General features: G+C 39.8%; 2 protein-coding genes across 20 annotated transcripts in view; one reads left to right on the forward strand and one right to left on the reverse strand.

Moving 5' to 3' along the window:
- The window catches only part of Fhl2 (four and a half LIM domains 2), a 71,821-nt gene extending 63,661 nt beyond the window's left edge, over nt 1-8,160 (forward strand). For all 4 annotated transcript variants that reach the window (XM_078028730.1, XM_040270821.2, XM_021719952.3 and 1 more), the window contains exons 4-6: nt 317-486; nt 3,018-3,204; nt 7,536-8,160. In XM_078028730.1, the coding sequence (XP_077884856.1) occupies nt 317-486; nt 3,018-3,204; nt 7,536-7,687 (509 nt within the window). In that variant the 3' untranslated portion in view covers nt 7,688-8,160. The remainder of the gene's footprint in view (nt 1-316; nt 487-3,017; nt 3,205-7,535) is intronic.
- The window catches only part of C12H2orf49 (chromosome 12 C2orf49 homolog), a 34,991-nt gene that overhangs the window by 7,519 nt on the left and 5,637 nt on the right, over nt 1-21,835 (reverse strand). For 3 of the 16 annotated variants that reach the window (XR_013428771.1, XR_013428770.1, XR_013428769.1), the window contains exons 4-6: nt 20,443-20,517; nt 9,632-16,433; nt 7,295-8,600 (exon numbers count right to left, since the gene is read on the reverse strand). Coding sequence is in view for 5 of the 16 variants with exons in the window: in XM_021719954.3 (XP_021575629.1) it covers nt 20,461-20,517 (57 nt within the window). In the remaining 11 variants the exon portion in view is untranslated. Of the gene's footprint in view, nt 1-5,145; nt 16,434-17,435; nt 20,518-21,835 lie in introns of those variants that run through there. The other 13 variants (XR_013428776.1, XR_013428775.1, XR_005727194.2 and 10 more) reach the window with 12 other exon arrangements.

Below are 21,835 nucleotides of genomic sequence, written 5' to 3' on the forward strand. Positions count from 1 at the left end.
GTGCCAGACTTCTCTGTTTACAATGCCGAGACTTTTTTTTCATTTAATATTCCCAACCACCATATTTAACAAATAAATGTCAAGTACATACTATGTACACATATTGTTCTAGGATCTGGGTGTATGGCAAACAAACAAAAGAAAGGCAGAGTCCTTATTCTCCACAAAATAGGAATTATCCACAGTTAAAGGGGAGCCGAAGAGCTGAAGTGACTTGCTCCCATCTCAAACCAGGTGGCAGCAGCCTGTGAGGGCAGAGGATCAGAACTCCAGGCCAGGCTATAACCATGCTGTTTTCTTTTGACTCTGACAATAGGTACCCGCAAGATGGAGTACAAGGGCAGCAGCTGGCATGAGACCTGCTTCATCTGCCATCGCTGCCAACAGCCCATAGGAACCAAGAGTTTCATCCCTAAAGACAATCAGAATTTCTGCGTGCCCTGTTACGAGAAGCAATATGCCCTGCAGTGTGTTCAGTGCAAAAAGGTATCTTGAGTTCCCTCTTGGGCATTGCATGTCCCAGCTGGTTTGCCTTCGTGGCCTTCTGTCAGGCCTCCCCATACTCAGTACCTAAGTGGCTTTGGATTGGTGTTGGTCCTGCCTTACAGCTGAATTCTCAATGTGCTCCTGTGCCTTTTATCTACTGGATCTGTGTTCAGATCCTTCTTTCAAAGACATGAGCACTGATGCTTTCTGTGATTAAACATCCTTTAGCTCTGCTTTGCAGAATGATTCCAAAAATGTACTTGATGTTAGAGGGAAGGAGAGCTGTCTTTTTAAAGCTGATCTGGAATAAACAAGAAACCAGCTGCTATAGTTGAGAGAGAACAAGATGGGGGGGGAGGAGGGGATGGGAGATGAGGAGGGAAGAGGGAACAGAAGGAAAGAAAGGAGAGAGAAGATGTAGAAGTAAAGGAGAGAAGAAGGTCTACCCATGGTCAGGGGACAGATGGGTTATTAAACTGAATGTGTTCACTGACCGGAGAATCTACATTGAGACCCTTAAGTTCAACACTCCTCTCTACATTTGAAACATGTGAAAAAAAATTGTGGGGTGAGCACTGGCCCCATGTCTAGCCCCTCTCTTTGGCCTGGGCATACCTGCTAGCTCTGCCATTGTGCTGCTGGGAGGGCACCCACTGATTCTGCACAGTGTCATCTTTCAGGTACATGAAGAATTGAACCTCTTGATTTGTGTGGTTGTGGGGGGTTTTCTGGACTCAAGCAAATAGTGAACCATTTCCACAGGTGACTGGCTGTGGACAGGAAGCACTGTTCTTCTCTTCATCCTTAGATTGAACTCTCACGGCTGGTTTTATGCTGATTCCTCGTCTCTGTTCACCCCTTTTATTCTTCTCCTCAAGATCCAAGGGCGGTTTTGATTTGCTGGCTCTTGCTGTCATCCTGCCCAAGGTGGGATCTGCTCAGTTGCAGTCATGACAATACACCTTTGTGTGCATGTTCGTTAAATCCACAGAGAGCACCCACTCATCGGTGTCATTCCTCAGGCGATGAACAAGGCCCCGCCCGGGGCACCAGGAATCACTTGATATCCAGCAGTGATCACACTGTACTGTCCAACCCAGGGGGTGTTTTCTGACACATGCTGGTGGAGGGGAATGGAGTATTAACAGAGTGGGTGACAAGAGGACCCTGGCTCACGTGAGGAGAATGCACCAGGTGGTGCTTGGGGCATGACTCTCTGAGAAAGCAACACTGAGGCTGAGATGCATCTGAATTAGCTGGTGGGCATGGAAAGCAATGGAGGGCCCAGAATCCAGAGCTGGGGAGGGAGCACCTAGGGAGGAGAGCTGTCATGCATCCCTCTGTCTTCCCCTAGAAATATCCAGACCAACCATGTTTCCATAAATCCTTTCTGGGGATGGGAGTCACTTATAGGCAGATTATTTATGATTCATGAATGAATGAAAAGAATAGAGGATAGAAGGGAGTCCTGAATTCTAATTCCTGCCTTGTCATTAACCAACTATGAATGAATTCTTGAGCAAGTCACTTATAAATTTCTCTGAGTCTTACTTTATTCATCTGTAAAAGGAAGAAGTATCTCTTCCTTCAAAAGCCTTACGTAAGGACCAAAGGAGTCTCCCAATTCTGTCACACTGTTCAAAAAATAAAAAGGGCAGAAAGGCAAATCTGGGGTATTGTAGTTTTTCTGCGCTGTCTTCTGTTGCCGTGGACCTGTGGCACTGAGACTTTACCGGGACACCTGTGATATCTCACTCCATTAATCATCCATTGTTTATGTGAATATGAAAAGCAACATTTGGAGGAAAATACTAGATAAAATTGAGGCATTGATGACCAGTTCACTAGTGTGCAGCTTCTTCTCACAAATGGTCTAAGGCTGGGAGACAGGCTGGGGACAAAGTCTTTGGGCCTATTTTTCCCAAAGCTTCCAGGATGCTGGTCCCTTTATGTGGCATCTGCAGGTGGTGTCTGGAGACTTCTATCTCTTCTTGTTCCACAGCCCTTCTTGCTGAATGGGCTGAACTGTAGAGCACTGTGGGAAGAGGAGCAAGGCCAGGTTGTGAGGCCACCCCAGAGAGCCTCTCCTTTGTCCTCAGCACCCCTCTTCATGGATGAGAAAACTGAGGTGCTGAGCTCTTGAGCCATGACTTGCCCCCAGCCACAGGGCTGGTAAGGAGTAGGACTGGATTCAGCCCTCAGTGTCCTTGATGTGGTCTCTGATCACGACCTCTCCACCACACTGTCTCCCTAGTTAGGGTGGTGGCAGTGCCTCTATGACATGTGCCTTAGGTCCTCACTCCCTGAAGAGCTGAGGACAGACACAGCAGGACCCATGTCACTAGCAGGAACGCCTGGGGCTACAGTGAAAGGACGTGGAGGGGTGACAACGGGGTGAAGTTTTACAGCTTTTTCACGGCTCTTAACAAACCTGATATTTTCTGGGTGTGATCTGCAGCATCCAGTGGGCACAGCAGAGGTGGATGTTTGGTGGGAACAGAGGCCACTAACTTTCTCCCTTGCTCCCCCAGCCCATCACCACAGGAGGGGTCACCTACCGAGACCAGCCCTGGCACAAGGAGTGCTTCGTGTGCACTGCCTGCAAGAAGCAACTGTCGGGACAGCGCTTCACAGCCCGGGACGAGTTTGCCTATTGCCTCACCTGTTTCTGCGACTTGTATGCCAAGAAGTGCGCAGGGTGTACCAACCCCATCAGTGGTGAGTGTCCCAGGAAAACCCACTGCCAGGGCATGGGCCATCGGCCTCACGGAGCCACCTGGAGGTTGAACTAGGCCAAGCACTTCAGCATGTGATGGTGTTGAAATCCTGAGACCCTCCGGGCCTCACTGAGGTTCCGCACTGCAGACCTGTCTTCCAAGCTTTCCTCTCCTTGGTCCAATGCTAATGCTCCAGCAGGTTCTAATGACTTCCTCCCTACACACTTGGTCCCTGGAAACCATGTGGCCTGCTCTCAGGTTGATGGCTTTACTTTGGGTTGGATTGTCTTTAAAAGTGAAGTCTGCAAGTCTGTGACAACTACATGAGCACCATGAAAACTGCCATTTTTAGGCTTAGCAGCTGACCTGGGCTTTTAGAAGTATGCAGTGGCTTCTTAGTGTGACTCTTCTGCCACAACAGGCCATAAGTAGAGGACGGCAGAGGGCATGATCTTTTTTTTTTTTTTTTTTTTTTTATCATAGTTCTCAAAGAGTTTGGTAAAAACGAGTCTAAAATCTTGTTGGCTGGTAGACTAGGCAGTGGACTAAGCAATTAAACATACCAAAGAAATACTGGATGGAGAGCAGATGGCTTCAGACTGAAGTCCTTTAAATGTTTATCGTGTATCGCTACACCAATGACCAGTGGGGAGAAAAAGTGAGTTTTCTTTCACGGTGTAAGAAATGTTCCATATTGTGATTTTCCAACCTTACTCATTCAGTCAATGGTTTCATCCCTACCACAGGAAGATGGTAGACACCTCTGGTACACAGAGGCCTGGCCGCATGTCTTTCTTGTGTGGCTTTGCAATGTAATTACACAAACAAATTCATGCACCCCTGTTCCTATGCATTTTTCCTTGACTTTTCTTTTCCTCGAGCCTACCACCAAGTTCACCTTTCTAAGTCACTAAAACAGTCCTTTGGTATATAATCCAGAGCTCATCATACTCCCAATTGAAATTAAAATATAAAGAAAAAATCACAGCACTTAAATTTTCCTATGTTAAGACATCCAGTTCCGGTCATTTATTTATGATATTTCTCTTGGAATCATTTAGAGGGGAAAATTCAGTCTTCTACCCTAACATCCTCATTAGGGAATGCTGTTTTCATAGTGACTTCTGTCATTGTAAATGTTTATAAAACGAAACTTTCATCCACAGAAAAGCACTTTTGAATCCGATAACTAGATATGGATATTAACTGCAGTTATCATTACAGCATTGAAAGAAACAACACTAGGGAAAACAAAACAGAAAACTTTCCTCTAAAACAGAAGAATTAATTCTCTGAAAAGTAATGACTTATTTTCAAGGATATATAGATGAACTTTGCAGCTAAAATATACTTTTGGCCAGATTTTCATAGAACTGCAAAGGCTCAGAGCTTAGACTGTTTCATATGGATCCTTATTTTTTACTTTTCCTCTTTAAAAAATTTAAATTATTTTTGTAAATAAATTGGAATTTGGTATTTTCCAACTTTTTTATGTGCAGTGATGCTTAATTCTCATATAAATATAGTTGATCATCATTATCAGAATCCAAACTTACAAACTTGCCTACTTGCTAAAAATTGATTTGTAACCTCAGATGCCTTCATCCACAGACAGCACAGGGGAGTGACAAATTTGAGTTGCCAGACACACACATTCCCAGCTGAGGAATGATGCCTATCAGAGCTTAGATGATGCCCTGCTCTCTGGTTTCAGTGCTGATACTGCAAATAAGTGTCCTTTTCTCAGTCTTTTGTGTGTGTGTGTGTGTGATTTCTGTTGGCATCTCCACTGTCTAAAACAGGTTTCAAAGTTCTGTTTAGTGTCCCTAAGTATGAAAAGTCTGAAAATATATGTTAGATAAGCTTCATTCAAGTGTGAGTTATAGTACTGGACATAAATTCAGTTTTGATGAATCTGTACTATATAAATAAGAAACACACATAAAATAACATCATTTATTAATCAGTTGGTAAAAATACTGTGACCAGAGAAGCTAGCGGGAACATAATCCTGAGAGTTTTCTTTGGAATAATGGTTCAGTATTTGATAATTCAGTGTTCAGAAGACATTATGGGATATGACTCCTGTGAATAACCATGATCAATTTACAAACATCTTCCATTTAGGAGGACTCTTTCCCATGGGGCTGATGTTGGCTCTCATGTCTATTTGCCAGCATTTCAGAACAACAGTGGAGTTTCTGCATGGCACCTGTCACATATTTTTTCGTCTTCCCCTCCCACTGCTAATCTTCCTCCTAGCCCCCAGCTCCATGATGTTGGGCTTATCAGGAGTGAGAGAAAGGAGAAACGTGGGATGTCAGTGTTGCTGGGGCATCTGAGAAGTTGTTTCTTGGCTTTGTAGCTCACTCAGAGTGGTTTATATGCCTAAAAGAAAAAGAACCACCTTCCAGCCCTTCAGCCGCCTTGCCCACCAATCAATCAAAGTGTGGCCTACACCACTGGTTTTCAAGCTCAGCTGCATACTGCAAACTGCTGAGGGTCAAAACAACTGATGATTGAATTGATATGAGCTGTGACCTTGGCACTGGAATTTTTTAAAAACTTCCCAGATGGTTCTGATATGCAGAAAAGTTAGAACTGCTGGCCTAAAGTATCAGTTGAGTTCTGCCCTGGGCCAGTGCATGGGCTCTATGGTCTGTAGGTCTTTTATAGTTCTTATGAGTCTAGAATAAGGAAAGCCAAGGAATATTGTGGAAACAAACATTGGTTATTTGACATAACTGTTTGTTTTGGGGGTGGGCAGGGTGTTTGGATTCTCATGACCAATTCCAGGGCCTCAGTGCATGCTAGGCAAGTGATCTACTATTGAGCCACATGCCCCAGCACCAGTAACTTTTATTTTTAAGCTCTATGATGTTTAAGAAAAGAGAGTTAGCAGGCTTTTCTGGTTTGCATTGCATCAATAGCAGATGTACTGTAGTATTAGGGTACAAGTATTTGCAATGACAGGCCTGGATTCAAGTCCCAACCCTGTCACTCACTTGCTGGAAAGAGTAGCTCTAAGGCTGGTCTCCCCCATGTGAACTGGATGTCCAAGGTCAGCCAAAAGGCTTAAGTTGTAATACAAATTGGACTCAGACCATTAGAAACGAGTCATCGGAGCGGTTACTTTGTTTTTAATATGGCTGATCATACCCTTATTTCTAAAAAGAACTCTAATTGGAATTCCCTATCTACATTTCAACAGATTGTAACTGTGACATAAGTTCTGTTTTATTTCAGGGTGGGCAACAGTGTACTAACCTCCTGCCCCTGATACCATAATCAGGGACCATTGTACCTTAAATATTTGATGGGGATTAGTCATCAAACACAAGTCAGGCAGTCAAACTGAAAACAAGTTACTTTTCTTGGTTAAAAATGTTGGGGCTGTGGCCCGGCACAGTGATGCACTCCTGTAATCCCAGCAAATAGGGAGGCTGAGGCAGGAAAACTGCAAGTTTGAGGCCAGCCTCAACAATTTAGCCCGACCCTTTCTCAAAATAAAAAGGACTGGGGATATAGCTCAGAGATAAAGTGCCCCTGTGTTAAATTCTCAGTACTATCTATCTATATATAGTCTCAGTAACACACTCACACACACACACATGGGGATGTAGCTCAGTGACAGAGCTCTCGCCTAACATGCACAAGGTCCTGGGTTCAATCCCCAGCACCACGAAAAATATAATAAAAATAGAATGTCCGCTCCCTGACACTTTTCCTAATCTGCTCCAGCTGCGTTGGCCCCCTCTCCTACCATGGCACTTCACCTCACTAAGCGCCCCCCCCCCCCTCTGCCTGTTCTGCTGGCCTGTGCTTTCAGGGCTCATCTTTGAGAACAGCCATCCCCTCACTCCCATCTCTCCTCTGGGAGGCCTTTCTTGGCCATTCCAGGAAGAATCAACCCTCTCCTCTCCTAATTCCTGTTAAAACCTCATCTATTAAACATAAAGTGAGCACCAGACTTGAGGCACCCAGTGAAGGCAGGAGAGAAACTCTGCTCTCACAGTTCTGATTCCTGGGATAACACGCAATAAACAAGTAAACACAGACAATAGGCACTTTTTTCACAATGTTGCTCACACCTTTCGGAACCAGTTGCTGTGCCTGATTCTTCTGATACTTGTGAACTCTGTGGGGCTGTGTGTAGCAGCTGATTAGATATGAATTCCCAGTTCACAGTGTCACTGGGCTGGAAAATCACTGTCACACGATGCCCATGTTGAAATGCATCAGCCTGGAATCCTTTTCCGTGTCGGTGCCGGTTCTCACCAGCTCACACTCCCTTCCCTCCTTCACCCTGTGTGCTGTCTCCTCTGTTCACAGGCCTGGGAGGCACGAAGTACATCTCCTTTGAAGAACGGCAGTGGCATAACGACTGCTTCAACTGTAAGAAGTGCTCCCTGTCCCTGGTGGGGCGAGGCTTCCTCACCGAGAGGGACGACATCCTGTGCCCTGACTGTGGGAAAGACATCTGAAGGACCCATGGAGGCTACAGCTTGTGATTTCACACACATTTATGTATTCTCTTTCTCCACCAAGCAATAGTTCTGGTTCCCACAGCCACCTCAAGATTTTCCTCTTTCACTTTCAGTGATCTTCATGTTTGTTTAAATCCTTTAATCCTTACGCTAGTTCAATGGAGGGAAGGAGAAAACCCTTCTGTAAACTCTAGGTGGGGAGATGGTTTGGAATTTTTGTAATCAAGTGAGACAAATCCAAGCATAAAATTCCTTTTGAACGCTATCTTTATAAATGCATCTTTCTTTCACTGCTATTTAATTTTTAAGTGCAATTGACATATGTCACAAACTTGAAAGTTTTCCAAACTATAAATAAGGTAAAGAAGAGTTTGTATTTGCAACTCTGTAACTTCCTGTCATCTAAAGCCTAAAAGCAAGGTTATGTGACTTACAATAAAGTTAATCAGAATAAAATCTTTTGCCAGAGACAGTGTGTGAAATGATTAAATGCTGAGTTTCTGGGTCTAAGTTACACTTTATCCCATGGTCCAGTGATCACTGTATAAAGCTCAGCTTCTAATGGGCTGGGCCAGTGCTATCTGAAATGACATCATACCATCTATTTAGAAGAAGCCTTCAATATTTTCCCTTACAGTCTCAAGCACTCTTTTTCTTGGAATATAATGCTTGCCCTTTAATGCTGTAACATATGCTCTGGACGAGTGGAATACGAGGCTAATGACAGACAAGTCAATTTTAGGGTTACTTCTACTGGGAGAGCTCTGCTTTGTTTCATTGTCCTAAACCTGCCTTCTCCACCACAAAGTGTAGGAACACAAAAGGACACAAGCAACTTGAGGCTGGAGACAACATCTTATTCATCTTCACATTCTCAATGTCCTAGGCATTCTGGGAACCTTCAGCATTTCTGAAAAGATATAAAAGACAGAAGACAGAGACAAAGACGGAGCCAGTGTTGTAAAAATAACCCTCCGAGCTCTTTGTTCGTCGGTAATGTGTAAAATAAACTTTGATAGCACAGTACACATTTGGGAAGCACTGAGTCACTTTATGGCATACAGCATTGCACATTTAGCTTTGGAATGGTAGCATTAGTGACCTTTCATCCTTTAGTTTTCTAAGATAATGCAATGTGATAAAATTATAAGCTGTGCAACAGAAAAATTCAGGGGGTGGCAGTACTGTTAGAAATACTTGCTAAGCTGTGAAATGGGTCTTCTGGACTTACAGTTGACTTGAAGTTTTTGCTTTAAAAGAATAACTCTAAGCTGGGCATGGTGGTACACCATGCTGGGATTACAGAATCCTAACAAATTGGGAGACAGACTAGAGAATTGCAAATTTGAGGCCAGCTTTAGCAACTTAGCCAGGCCCTATCATAGCTTAGTGGTAGAATATTCCTGGGTTCAATCTCCCCCGCCCTCCCCTCCCACACATAGATAACTCCACCCCTCATCAATTGTAATGTCATTTTCTACCTCATAATATGAAAGTAAAAGCACTCCAGATTTCATTACAGAGCATCTTACCCACTCCTCACCATCTTACCTGATCCAAAATTAAGAGAGTTCCATTTTGAGTAAAAAGTTTCAACCGGACTAATCATCAAATAATCATTTTGAACAAAAATATTTTAAAATATTTTGGAACACTGGAGTTTGATCCAAAGCAGGCAGACATTGAAGGGAAGCGAAATCTTAGAATAAGAGAATCGTCCTGTTTTTATGGCTATAGCAGGTCTCAGTGAAACAGCTAAAACTCTTATTAGCAATCTTTAGCCTCACAGGCTTGAGGAATCAGAGGCCAGAGTTTGGGATAAAGAGCTCCTGGAGTATGAAAGAAAAGTCCTGGAAAAAAAAAAAGCCCCAAGTTCTCTGAACCTCCTACAAATTTCTGGTTATAGGCCAGACTCCAAACAGCCCTGCCAAGTGAACATACTTATTGGGTGGGACTTCAGGATTGGTGACGTGCAGAGCTCAGGTGACTCTCTTCCTGCTGTGAAATGATAGACATAAAAACCCATCACTTCTCTGAAAGTTTCCCTAAAGGCATACAACTGATAGAGAAACATGAATTCAGGGAAATCTTCTACTCTTAGCAAGCAGTGACAGTCTACAGCATTGGGGCCACACCGGGCCCTAACCCATTCCCACTCCCCAGCCTCATGTGACCAGCTCTGTGTGAGTGCAGCCAAGAAGGTAATGGCTCCCTCTACCCCAGGAGAGACAGGCTGAGAATCCTGGGGTTCGAAACACCCTGGTCCATTCTGCTCATAATAGAGGTTCCATATTGGAAGGGGCAATCTGAAAGACCAAAGCTATCAATCCACTCACTGAGAAGGGACATAACTGCAAAGCCCAGGGTGAAAGGGAACGGGGTGGGGGTTGGGGTGTGATAAAGAGGTAGGCTCTGCTGAGGCTGGTTTCAAACTTGCAATCCTTGGTCTCAGCCTCCTGAGCCTAGGATTATAGGTGTGCACCACCACACCTAGCTTAGCTCAGCAGCTCTGCCTGAGGAGACTGATATTTGGTACAAAGCTCTGAAAAATCTGCCCAAGGGGATTGTCAAAAGCAATACAGATTTGCTGGCCCCATTAAGTAGGGGTTGATAACTCTTTGATAGTTGTGGGAAATGTGGCAAAATGAAAGACCATCCTAAACTTTTAATTATGGGTTGCCAACCTATAACAGAACATTTCTAACATTTCAGAAGGTTCCTTTGTGTTCCTTCCAAAAAGGTAACTACTAGTCTCACTTCTGTCACTGAACTGTCAGTTCAGTTTTGCCCATTTTGTGTACTTTTGTGTACTTTTTTTGGCATATGTTCTATAATTAAAAAAAAAAAAACTTTACAAACTGTATTGCTTTACAGCCTATCAGAATTTGCTCTTTATTTCAGCATTTTAAAAGTAATTGTGACCCAGTGTTTCTACACTTAATGCTCCTTTAAGTTTAATATTTTTCAAATTTGAGAATGTTTTCAGCCATGAAATTCTTAAAAATATTTTTTCTCGTCCATTTTTCTCTCCTGGCAGTTCCATTTTGCCTATGTTGGTATGTTTAATGTTGTATCACATTTCTCTGAGGTTCTGTTCACTAGTCTTTGTTCTTTTTTCTCTGTTAGATTACATCATCTGTTGTCTAACTTCACATATTTTTTTTTCCTTCTCCCAATTCATATCTACTCTTGAGCACGACTAGTGCATTTTTCATTTCAATTGGTGTACTTTTCAATTCCAGAATCCTATTTGATTCTTTTTTGTACTTTGTTATTTTGTTTGGTAATTATCACACCTCCAATTCTTCAAACATAGAACTAAAGGATTAGTTCTTTTAATACATATGTTAATGTTTGGCCAGTGTTTGGTGAGAGGTTCTACTTATTAAGCACTTTGAGTCAGTAAGACTTCTGCCTTTGCTGATGGATCCATGTGAGAATCAAAGGTGCTTTCAAGTCCACTCTGCATCCCACTCTGGTTGCTTCTTAGGTGCAGCACAGTTTATGCACAATCTTTTGGACCCTTTCAGGGGTCTCTATGAGCTAAATCCTGCCCACTACCTGTTTTCTTTAAAAAAAAAAAAATTGTATTGCCATACAGCCATGCCTTTTCATTTATGTACTGGGGGTATGTGAATACTTCAAACATATGTATTTTAACCAAGCTGTATAAGTTAATTTTTTAACTTATACCCCAATAAAATAAATCAAAATATGTATGTTGTGCTTTCTTATAGTTTCCTGTACTGGGCAGTCATTTTAAAGCTTACCTTTTTTTTCTCTATACACAGCGAGCAAACATGTTTGATCTTCCTTGATCTTCTCTTGATTACTCTCCCATATATGAAAACTTCATGAGTATGTCTCTACTGCATGTTTCTGCAGCAGGTCACACTGGGTACATTGCCTCCTTGCATGCTTAATTTTGAATTGTGCTAATCATTGCCTTCCCCCTCACCTCACCTCCCCCATCCCATGGGACTAAGAATGGAACCCAGGGCCTTATTTATATAAGCGCTCCACCACTAAACTACATCACCACCCCTGTTAAATTTTATTTTGAGACAGTCTTGCTAAGTTGCCCAGGCTGGCTTCAAACTTGCAATCCTCCTGCCTCGGCCTCCTGTGTAGCTGATTACAGGTGTATGCCACCATAGCCAGCTAATCTCTGCCTTCTTAAGATTCTCCATGGGTGTCTACTGAGACTTAGAATGAGGATGTCTTCCTGCAGTGGTGATTTTTTTATTGCCTGTGCTAGTGTCTTAGACTGATGAGGGGACTGGAACTACTCCCAAGACACTTCCTGAGACACTTTTACCATTCTTAGTGATGGAAATTTTTGGCTCAGATTCTATGATAGCCTGCTTTCAAACCACCTCATCTTTCTGCTTTCCTTTTTTATTCTCTTGCTACTTTCCTGTTTTCTCTTCTTCCACTTTCTTTTCATCCCTCCCTCATAGGTTTTGTTCTAATTCACTCATCCTATGTGGTGCTGTCCTTTGAAGTCATACCTAGCAGGTTCTGTCTTGGAGGGCTGAACTTTCATTTCTCTCTCCCTTATAGTTTGGACAAAGAATCAAAGAAAATGGCCTACTTTGTGTTCTGGCTTTCTCTTAGGTTTTGCCTATAAGATCTTTGGTGCTTTTAAGATTTAAATATATACATATTTTTTTCTAGTATAATTGTTCCTTACATTTAAGAAGTCAGAGCAAGGCTTTTACTCTGTTTAACATATGAAAAACTTAACTATAAACATTGTACTAGTTACTTCCTGTTACACATTCTACAATTTTAAGATTTACATTGATTTTTCTCAATCTCAGCTTCTTAAACTATAATTTAAATCTAAACGATATTATACAATAAATTATATACTTAAAGTTAGATACTGTAAAGTTCTTAAGAGCTAGTCTAACTTCAACCAAAACTGTGAGAATCCAGTCATTGAAAAGCTGAAGAAACACTTTAACCATCACTCCACAAGGACTGTGACCATGGAAAGAAGCTCAGTACATGTGTCTGCTGTGTTGTCATGTGCCCTGGAACTACACTAGTTACTAATCTCTCAACACTGTCCCACAGTGAAAGCTTCACCTCTGCAAAAGAACTCAATGTTATTAGTAGAGCATAATCTTAAAGATAGCACCGAAATCCCTGTCATCACACAGACAGAGCCCAGGCTATATGCTGAACATATCATTGACTTGCCATAGCTAGACCCAATTCAAAATGTCAGCACAGGGCTGCCCTTGAGAAATAGGCCCATAAAAATTCCCTAACTCCCTTGGAAAAAAAATTGGGGGGGGGGGGGGCTGAGGATGTGGCTCAAGTGGTAGCGCGCTCTCCTGGCATGCGTGTGGCCCGGGTTGGATCCTCAGCACCACATACAAAGATGTTGTGTCCGCCGAAAACTAAAAAATAAATAATAAAAAATTCTCTCTTAAAAAAAAAAAATTTTTTTTTTTTTAAATTAACTATACCAAAGCAGAATAAAAATGGCATTAACTGGGTTGGGGTTGTGGCTCAGCAGTGGAGTGCTCACCTAGCACATGCAAGGCGCTGGGTTCAATCCTGAGCACCACATGAAAATCACTCAATAAATAAAATATTGTGTCCAATTACAACTAAAAAATATTTAAAAATGGTATTAACTGATATATCAATTAATCACATTGCTTTACAAATTTAAAATATGCAAAATGTGTAATCCTCCATTATCTCTAGTGACGCTCATTCAGACTTGAGGACACTTTTCATTGTTTGCTTGGCTATTAAATGACAAACTTAAGGGTCTTAGGGATAAGCATAAGGTAAATCCTATAAGAAAGAAATAAGAAACAGAGTGAAACCCAACTGCTTGACAAAGGAGGAAATGAAGCCCCAAAAGAATAAAGCTTACTCAACTGCAGAGAGGCCAACATGTTAGAAACCAGGTTTGATTCCTAGTCACTGTGCTCTAAAACATTAATTATTTTCTACAAAGATCATTATGATGCAAATTCTATCTCCGAATACACATGCAATCTTCTTAAACACTGAGAAGGAAATGTCCAGATAATGTACATTCCTAAATGTGCATAAACTATGAAAAGCAAACTTTTAGTTTAAAACATACTAGATAATAATGGAATTTACAAAAATAAAAAAAAAAGTGACTTCTTTCCTGACATCTATAGGCCATTGTCTATAAAAGCATTTAAACAACTAGACACACACATATGAATAAAATTATCTCCCAGGTTACAGGAATCTTCTAAAAGAAAAATCCATTAGTTTTGTTTTTGGTTGGTTTCTCCAGGCTTTAAGGAATTAAAGAACACATACAAAATATATTTAAAAATATAACTAAAACACTATTTCATATTGCAGAGACTGCTGAGATTTTAATTATTAAATGTTCTTTGGGTTTCTTCTCAAATGATTGTTTGGACTGAAATCAATTGGAACTGATAAAAACATGATCCTTGAGAACAGGGACCCTGTCTTATTTACTGAAACACTTTATCTAGAGCCTGAACAGAGAAGACATTATTGTTGAATGGATGTTTGTCCAGGAATTTTTTTTAGAAACTGGAGAAAAGTTAATTTAGATTTGTCTTTTTAATTAAAATGTTAAAACTGCAAAACTCTCTTTTAAATAATATAACTTTTTAACCCTGGAAAAGAGATATCTGAGACTGGAAGCAAAAGGAATTATATATAATTATGATCTAACTGATAAAATTTTCTCAACTATTTTAGGCTAGTAATTCTTTAGCTGCTAAAATGTATACTGGAATTGAACAGTTAAGTAGTCAATGGATGGTGGTTGGTGAGAGTCATCTTCCTCACTGTTGGAGTGAGAGACCTAGACATCAATATGAACTTATATTTGACTTACTACAGCCAGACAGGGCTAGAGTTTGGATCTGGACTGTTCCCCAAAAGCCCCTGTATTAAAGGTTTTGACCCTCAGAAAGGTGCTATTAAGAGATGGTGGAACCTTAAAGAGATGCCTAGTAGGAGATTCTAGGTCATTGGAGGCATGCCTTCAAAGGGGACTGTGGAACACTAGTCTCTTTGCTTCCTCCATGAGGTAAGCAGTTTCACCACATACTCTTGCCAAGATGTGCTGCTCTGCCACAAGCCCCAAAGTAACAGGGCCAACTGTTACTGTCAGTTGAGAAAGCCTAAAAGCAATGGTACCCCAATAGCAATGAGAACATCTAGTGCCCAGAACTTGGTTTTTAACCAAAGATGAACCAAGTCTCCTTAGAGAAGTGGCTGATCCTAAGACTTGGGCAAAAAGTAAACAATATGAACCTACTACACTCTACAGTGCCAAAAAGTAAGGATGTGCTCAAAAGAAAACATTGAGGCAAAGGGAGCAGGAGCTAACTTGAAAGAGCTTTTAATGGCCAATGCTAGAACAATTTGAGGGGGCAAAAAGCATTAAATAAACAAATGTATAAAGTTAGTTTCCATAAGTCCATACATAATCAAATATACTTGATACTTAAACAAAATATAGCTTAACTCCCTACTCCTTAAGTGATGTCCTCTCAAAGAGCTCAATAAGAAAAAGGAGAACAGGAAAGTCTTAGTGGAGAAACCTGATGAACACTACTTAAACTTTAAAACATTATGTTTCTGGTATGTAGCCTCAAAATAATGTGATGAAAACAGTACTTCACCTCCGTGTCTTCACCCCAAACTCACAGCCCCAATTTAATCATTAGAAGAACATAGACAAATCCCAGTTGAGGGACATGAGAAACTACCTGACCAGTATTCCTCAAAATTGTCAAGGTCAACAAAAGCAACAAAAGTCTGAGGAATTGTCACAGCCAAGAGGAGTCTAAGGGTACTTGATGACTAAGTGGTATTATGGGGAGAATCCTGAACAGAAATTGGAGACTAGGTAAAAACTAAGGAAATTTGAACAAAGTATAGAGTTTAGTTGATTTTAATTCCTTTTGACAAATAATCCATACTATGTTAATATAAAAACTGGGTTTGAGATATAGAAAAACTCCTAGGAATTTTATTATTAAAAAAGTTAAAGAATTATAAAGCAAGGCAGTATGGACATAATAGAAGTTATAGGTATAGTGTTTTTATATTTTTAAAAAATATTGTCTTCTATGACTGGTAGAATATTTTACAGTTTCTTAAAGGTTTAACTATGAGTCAAACAAATATCAAAATTTTAGTTCAAACTACCTCAAAGACAAAAAAAAAAAAAAACTTCACAGGAGGAAAAAAGATTTTTATTTGCTTATTAGGCTCATTAAACTTAATTTTTAAAAATGAAACTGAATAGTTTAGTTAAATCTGAGCCGTTAACAGCTGCCAATTGCTCTTAGACTTAAAGGATGGTCATGTAAGTGTCTACATAATGTGGCTTCCACCTGACTTCTCCAACTTCAGTTAATACCATCCTTCCCTGTTTTCACTGACTTGGGCCACACCAGTCTTTCTGTTTCGAAAAATCTATACAGGGCTTCCACATCTTGTCTGGTCTGGTATCTGTCACCTACTCACTGAGCAGCAAATTACCCTCAACACTTAACTGGCTTAATCTTTGTTTTACTTACCCCTGATTCCGTGAATCATCAGAGACTGATCTCACCTGGACAGTGATGCAGCCAGTCAACTTGCAGCTAGACTGGAGACTGGTGACTAGTGGTCACATGTCTGGTGGTTAGTGCTGGCTGTTGGCTGGGCCACATATTTCCAGTTAGGCAAGCCTGGGCTTTTTCACCTAGTTGCAGCAAGGGTCCAAATGTGAAAGTATGAGTACTCATTTGACCAAAGAAAGTTATGGCCTGTCCATACACAAGTGGTAGGAAATAGACTCCACCTTTGAAAGGAGGAATGGAACAAAGCAGGATATGCAACCATCTAAAACTGACCACGTGAAGGATGCTTTTCCTGGAAGTTTCCATAGCTGTCCCTCAGCCATTCTCCCCTTAATGTGTCTTCTCCTCCAAGAAACCTTTTCTAACCACAATATTTAAAGCAGCTCCTCACCCTACCTTCCTTAACCCTCACCATTTCATGGCCCTGTTTTATGATTTTCTTTCCATCATTACAATTATCCATTATTTCACTGTTCACTTGTTTGCTTTCTCCATGAGAGAAGAAACTTAATTTGCCTTGTTCACTGCTAATATCTTGAACAGTAGGCACTTAAAATATGTAGGCAATTCACATTTTTATTTTTTATTCTACTAAAAGATAATCAAATTATTAAAAATTATAAGAGTATAGCACTTCAGTTAGTAAACTGCACTTAATAATCTAAATGGATTTTGTTTCTTCAGTCCATACAAAAGAATGAAAGATCTACTTTTTAAGACCCCAAACAGAAAATTACCTGAGATTTTTCCAAGTTTCTTTAGAGCTTTAGTCTTCATATGTAACAACACTGATACGAGTTTAAAAGTCAGTGGTTTTCATTTTTTAGGTCACCACAACACAATCTCTTACTTGAATCTCTGGTTTGCCCCATTTTGATAGGAAAACTTATTACATGGGAAGGTTTGGGGACTTCTGTCTTTCTCTTTCAGGGCATAGTGGCAATGAACACATCAGTCTCTACAGCACCATGATATCCCCCAAAACCTGACTACTCTAAGCTTCCACTTAGAGAAGGTTATACAATAAAAAAAAAAAAAAAAACACTTTCCATTTAGTTTACTCAAATGAAGATGAGTCACTATTTTTTCATTTTATTTTTTATGAATGACAGATCTACTCAAGATAGTTTTACTCAGTTTATTTAAATAATAAGGCTACTTAAAAGACTTTTTACATACAAAAATGTACATAACAAGGTCAAACTTTTCTGTACTGAATTACAAAACTTGCACAAGCATTTAATAAAAGAGCACACTTAAAAACATTTTGACCATTTGGTAGCCTCTAAAAATTACTGAAGTTCCACAGTAGTAAATAGAGGAAGCTCTTACATACATATATGATTTACTCTACTGGCAGTTTTACTTAATGTAAGTTTTTAAAAAGTCATTGCTATTGAATGAGTCTCTAGATCAGTTTTAGAATTGTCTCTCAAAACTTAAGTCAATCAAAATATTATTTCAAATAAAAATTTCAATTCTGAAGAATTTTAACACTAGCAAATATAGCCTCATAGTAGTATTAGCAAACCAACTTTCCAAGGCGCCTGGTAGCTGTCTAGATTAATAAGGCTAGTTTGGAAAACTGTAGTGCCTTTACAGCCACTAGGAAGCAAGTTAGTGCCCTGGAGCTGCAGGGTCTCGAGACTGCAGAATTCACATGCAGTCTATGATCCCTTAAGTGCAAAAGGACTGGGGTCAGCCTATCTTTGCCCCTTAGTGAACAGGTAGGGCTAAGCAATATGACTTGCAAAATAAGCCTAAAGCTTAGGATCTCAGAAAGGACATGAATGGAAGAAAGAAACCATTTGGGACAGAAGAGCAGAAGAAAACAGGGAACAAAATGAGAGAGGGGAAAAAAACAGCAAGGCCCACCTGCTGATGGCAGAAGTGGTGCCTCTTACCATACCTCACAAGGCACCCATTGACTCCAATGCCATTAGTTTGCCTAACCCAACAATAAAATCTGGCTTTGTTGGAATACAGAATCAAAAGCAACACTATCAACCCACCATACCAAGTAAAAATTATTCTAAAGTTGTACACCATTCAAATCAAATCCTCCTAAACTGTTAAGCAAACCAAAACATCACTTCAAAATTAGACTCCCAGTGCTGCTGGCTCCTGATTCCCAGCATTCGGCAAGCTTCGTTATGTGGAGAAAGTCATTTTGAGACAAGCTCTATCCATATACCTTCAGATGGCACAGCGCTCTAAGATGGTGGGAGTATGTAATACACAGGGCATGGTTTAGCACTTCACCTTTCAAACTCAAAATAGCTCAATAATATGCTGCTATATGAGCACTGATTCTGAATGTTCATAATATAAACTTCAATTTGAAGCAACAATGTTACACAGTTCAGCTGTTATTACCAACCTACTCTGTAAGTTAAATATACAAATTAAAAATTAATTTCACTGAGTAACTAAAAAAAAGTTCCCACTGACTTAAAATCGTCAAATGGCTAACTCTCTTAACTAAGAGAGAAATACAGGTGGAGGCAGAGGGGACAACTGAATAGAAAATATAATTTGTCATTCTACCCTAAAATCTGTACTTTAAATCTCCCTTAATATATATTTACGCATAGGATCACAGTTCCCAATAATATATATATGTATGTATATGTATATATCAGCCCTGCAGATAATAATATATTTAAAAATTTACTGTAACATCAACAATTTATGCCACACTTAGTACATATCAATTTTGTCTTACACGTAGATTTGCAGTCTGGAGTAAAGGCAGAATGGTTAGAATTAAAGTCTTAGTACAGTACTTACCTGCAAGGCTGAATTAGTTTTTTTGTAAGGCTATTTAATAGCTGAACTAAAATGCTTGGTTTAACAAATCAAGAGAAATGAGGCTCCTCTAAAAGCATATTGAAAAAGGTAAACCCCAATTTGAAGATCAATCATACAAGGAAAAAAAGTGCAAAGTAACCTTTGCTCTTGGTTAGAAATATATAGCAAAAAAGTAGACACCTGAATCCATGAACATGACATAAACCTATTTTCTCACTGACTTTCATTACACAATTGGAGTGATACTACTCAAACAAAAATTAAAACAAAAAACAACAACAAAAGAAACTTGTAGATTCTGCATGGGACAGCCATATTATACTACATGCAGCCCATCCAGCTAGGAGCCCATTTTTCCTGTGCTGCACTCTACAGTGAATTCTGCCGTCAATAGCCCCTACACTGCCTACTCCAGAGCACACTGATTCCCCCCCCCCTTACTGCCATACTTTCTGGACTCTTAAGTTCTAGAATTTTATGCCCCTCCCTATTCTCTAAACATTTTCCCATCAAGTACCACCTCTAACATGATTATTCAGCCTACAGATTTTTAAATGAACTTAATTTTTAAAAGATTAAGCTCCCAGGAGGAAGTAATGGCTGAACTCACAGAGTGAGATCATTGACTGATTATGAAAAGAGTAGGCAGGACTGTTGCATGATAAGAACATTCTAAGGGATGGACCGACCAGTCAGCTTATAATCAATCAATTCTATTATGCTTCAAGGGAAGAAGCAATAGCAAGTACTGACTTCCCTTTTTGTTTTTTATGGGAAGAAGCAATGTAACAACTGAAGAACAGCTATTTTATTTGTATATATGAAATAGTTTCCAACAGTACCACCAAGATTCTTTTCTTAGTGAATCCTTGAGGACAAGTGTGGTAATATTTACTAAAATACTGTAATGAATTGTTATATGCTTCAGCTTGGGAAAAGAAATTAATAAAAATGATAAATCAATATATGAATTTAAAAAAAAAATCCTCAAATGTCCCCAAAGACCCTTAAAGAGACTAATGAGAACAATTTTTAAAAGTCATTAGATGCTTTGCGCCAGATTTGCAGCTAATAATCTGACCAGGGTCAACATAAATGACACATATTAAGCCATTATTTTAAAAAAGAAATTCTTTCATAATCAGGATATGAAAGACAAATTTTAAAAAGGAAGGAAGGGATAGAAGGTGAGAAAGAATGACTATTTTTTTTTAACCGGTTTTGAACCTCTTAGGAAAATTCCACAATAATCAGGATTTTTGTAAATAGTGTCAATATATGTGAACTTGTTTGAAAAACTACAATTACAGTTATATTTACATTTTTGGAAACTTCCCTTCACGGCCATGTAACATGTTGTATCTTCCTCTTCGTTTCTGGGGGCTTCAGGTTATTCTAAAAAGACATGAACAGAAACCAATTGATACCTACAGAAATATTTCAGAACAGCTAAAGAAACACTAAAGCACCAAGGGTTATTAAGGTACTAATGGAAGGTCGCTGCTGCCATCTGGTGGGAATGTAGCTCAAGACATTAGGAAAAAATAGGTCTCCAAGACTATGGTTGTCCAATGTTTGCACATCAGAATAACCAAGAGCACTTAAAAATATGCCTAAGCATGATCCTTATCTCAAAACCAATGAATCCATAAAGGTAGAGATGAGGCTCTCACTTCTTTCGTTTTTTTTGGTAGCTCCTTAGGTGATCCCAATAAGGCAGAGCTGAGAACCACTGACAGCTAGTCCAGACCCACTTCCTCCTTGCCTAGCCAATGTCCTCCCCAACTTCAGAGTTCAAAAGCAGTGGGAAACATGAATAATTCAAGAAAACATTTATCATTTAAAACTATCTCATACCTCTGAAAGAGAAAAATTCCTTTGGATAAGAGCCTGGGGAAAAAAATCCTCAAGGCTCACTCCTTACTGCAGGATTTACTCTTCCAATTCTCACCCCACACCCTCCTCCTTTCCCACAAATGTGGGTAAATAAGTAAGGAAGCAGCTTGGTGTCTTAAGCGTGGGCCTTGGGATCAAGCAGACCTGGGGTCAAATTGCAGTTTGCCCACTTTCTAACTCTGGAACCCTGGACAAGTTTATTTAAATTCTCTAAACTTCTGTATCCTTGACTGTGAAAAGGGGATAACAACAGTGCTTACTTCACGGTATTGCTGATAAGATTCAATGAATAAGTAAATGCTGATTAAGTAACTTTCTTTTTCCAGGGTCTATATTTCAGAATGTCTAAACTATTCTTGAGTTTCAATCCCTCTGACATTAGAAGATGATAATAAAGCCAAAGTACACTACAGGAATAATAGCTATAAAACTGCTAGGTGTTTAAAGATTAAATCACTTTTCTGAGGAGTCTAAGGAAAGACAATGAGAGCACACATGACAGATTCTCCCAAACTTCCTAACTGTCCAAAGTTAGATACACTTGAGGGGTAGCGAAAACCATTAGGAATTATAAAGAGATTCTTGTGTGATTTCAAGGTAAGTACAAACAGACCTGAGGTCAGGGTCCAAATGCTATTTAACAAATATATTACCCTGGATAAATTACTTAGCATTCTGAGCTTTACTAATAAAGGAGTACTCTCTCCTTTTAGTTCCAAGACAGTGAAAAAACTGATGAGAAAAATCTAGAAAAAGTGCCTAATGCTCTCCATATATACCTTTTAAACAAATAAATTGAAGGAACCTTTAAAAATAC

The sequence above is a fragment of the Ictidomys tridecemlineatus genome, chromosome 12 (assembly GCF_052094955.1).
Source record: "Ictidomys tridecemlineatus isolate mIctTri1 chromosome 12, mIctTri1.hap1, whole genome shotgun sequence".
In the NCBI taxonomy this organism is placed as follows: domain Eukaryota; kingdom Metazoa; phylum Chordata; class Mammalia; order Rodentia; family Sciuridae; genus Ictidomys; species Ictidomys tridecemlineatus.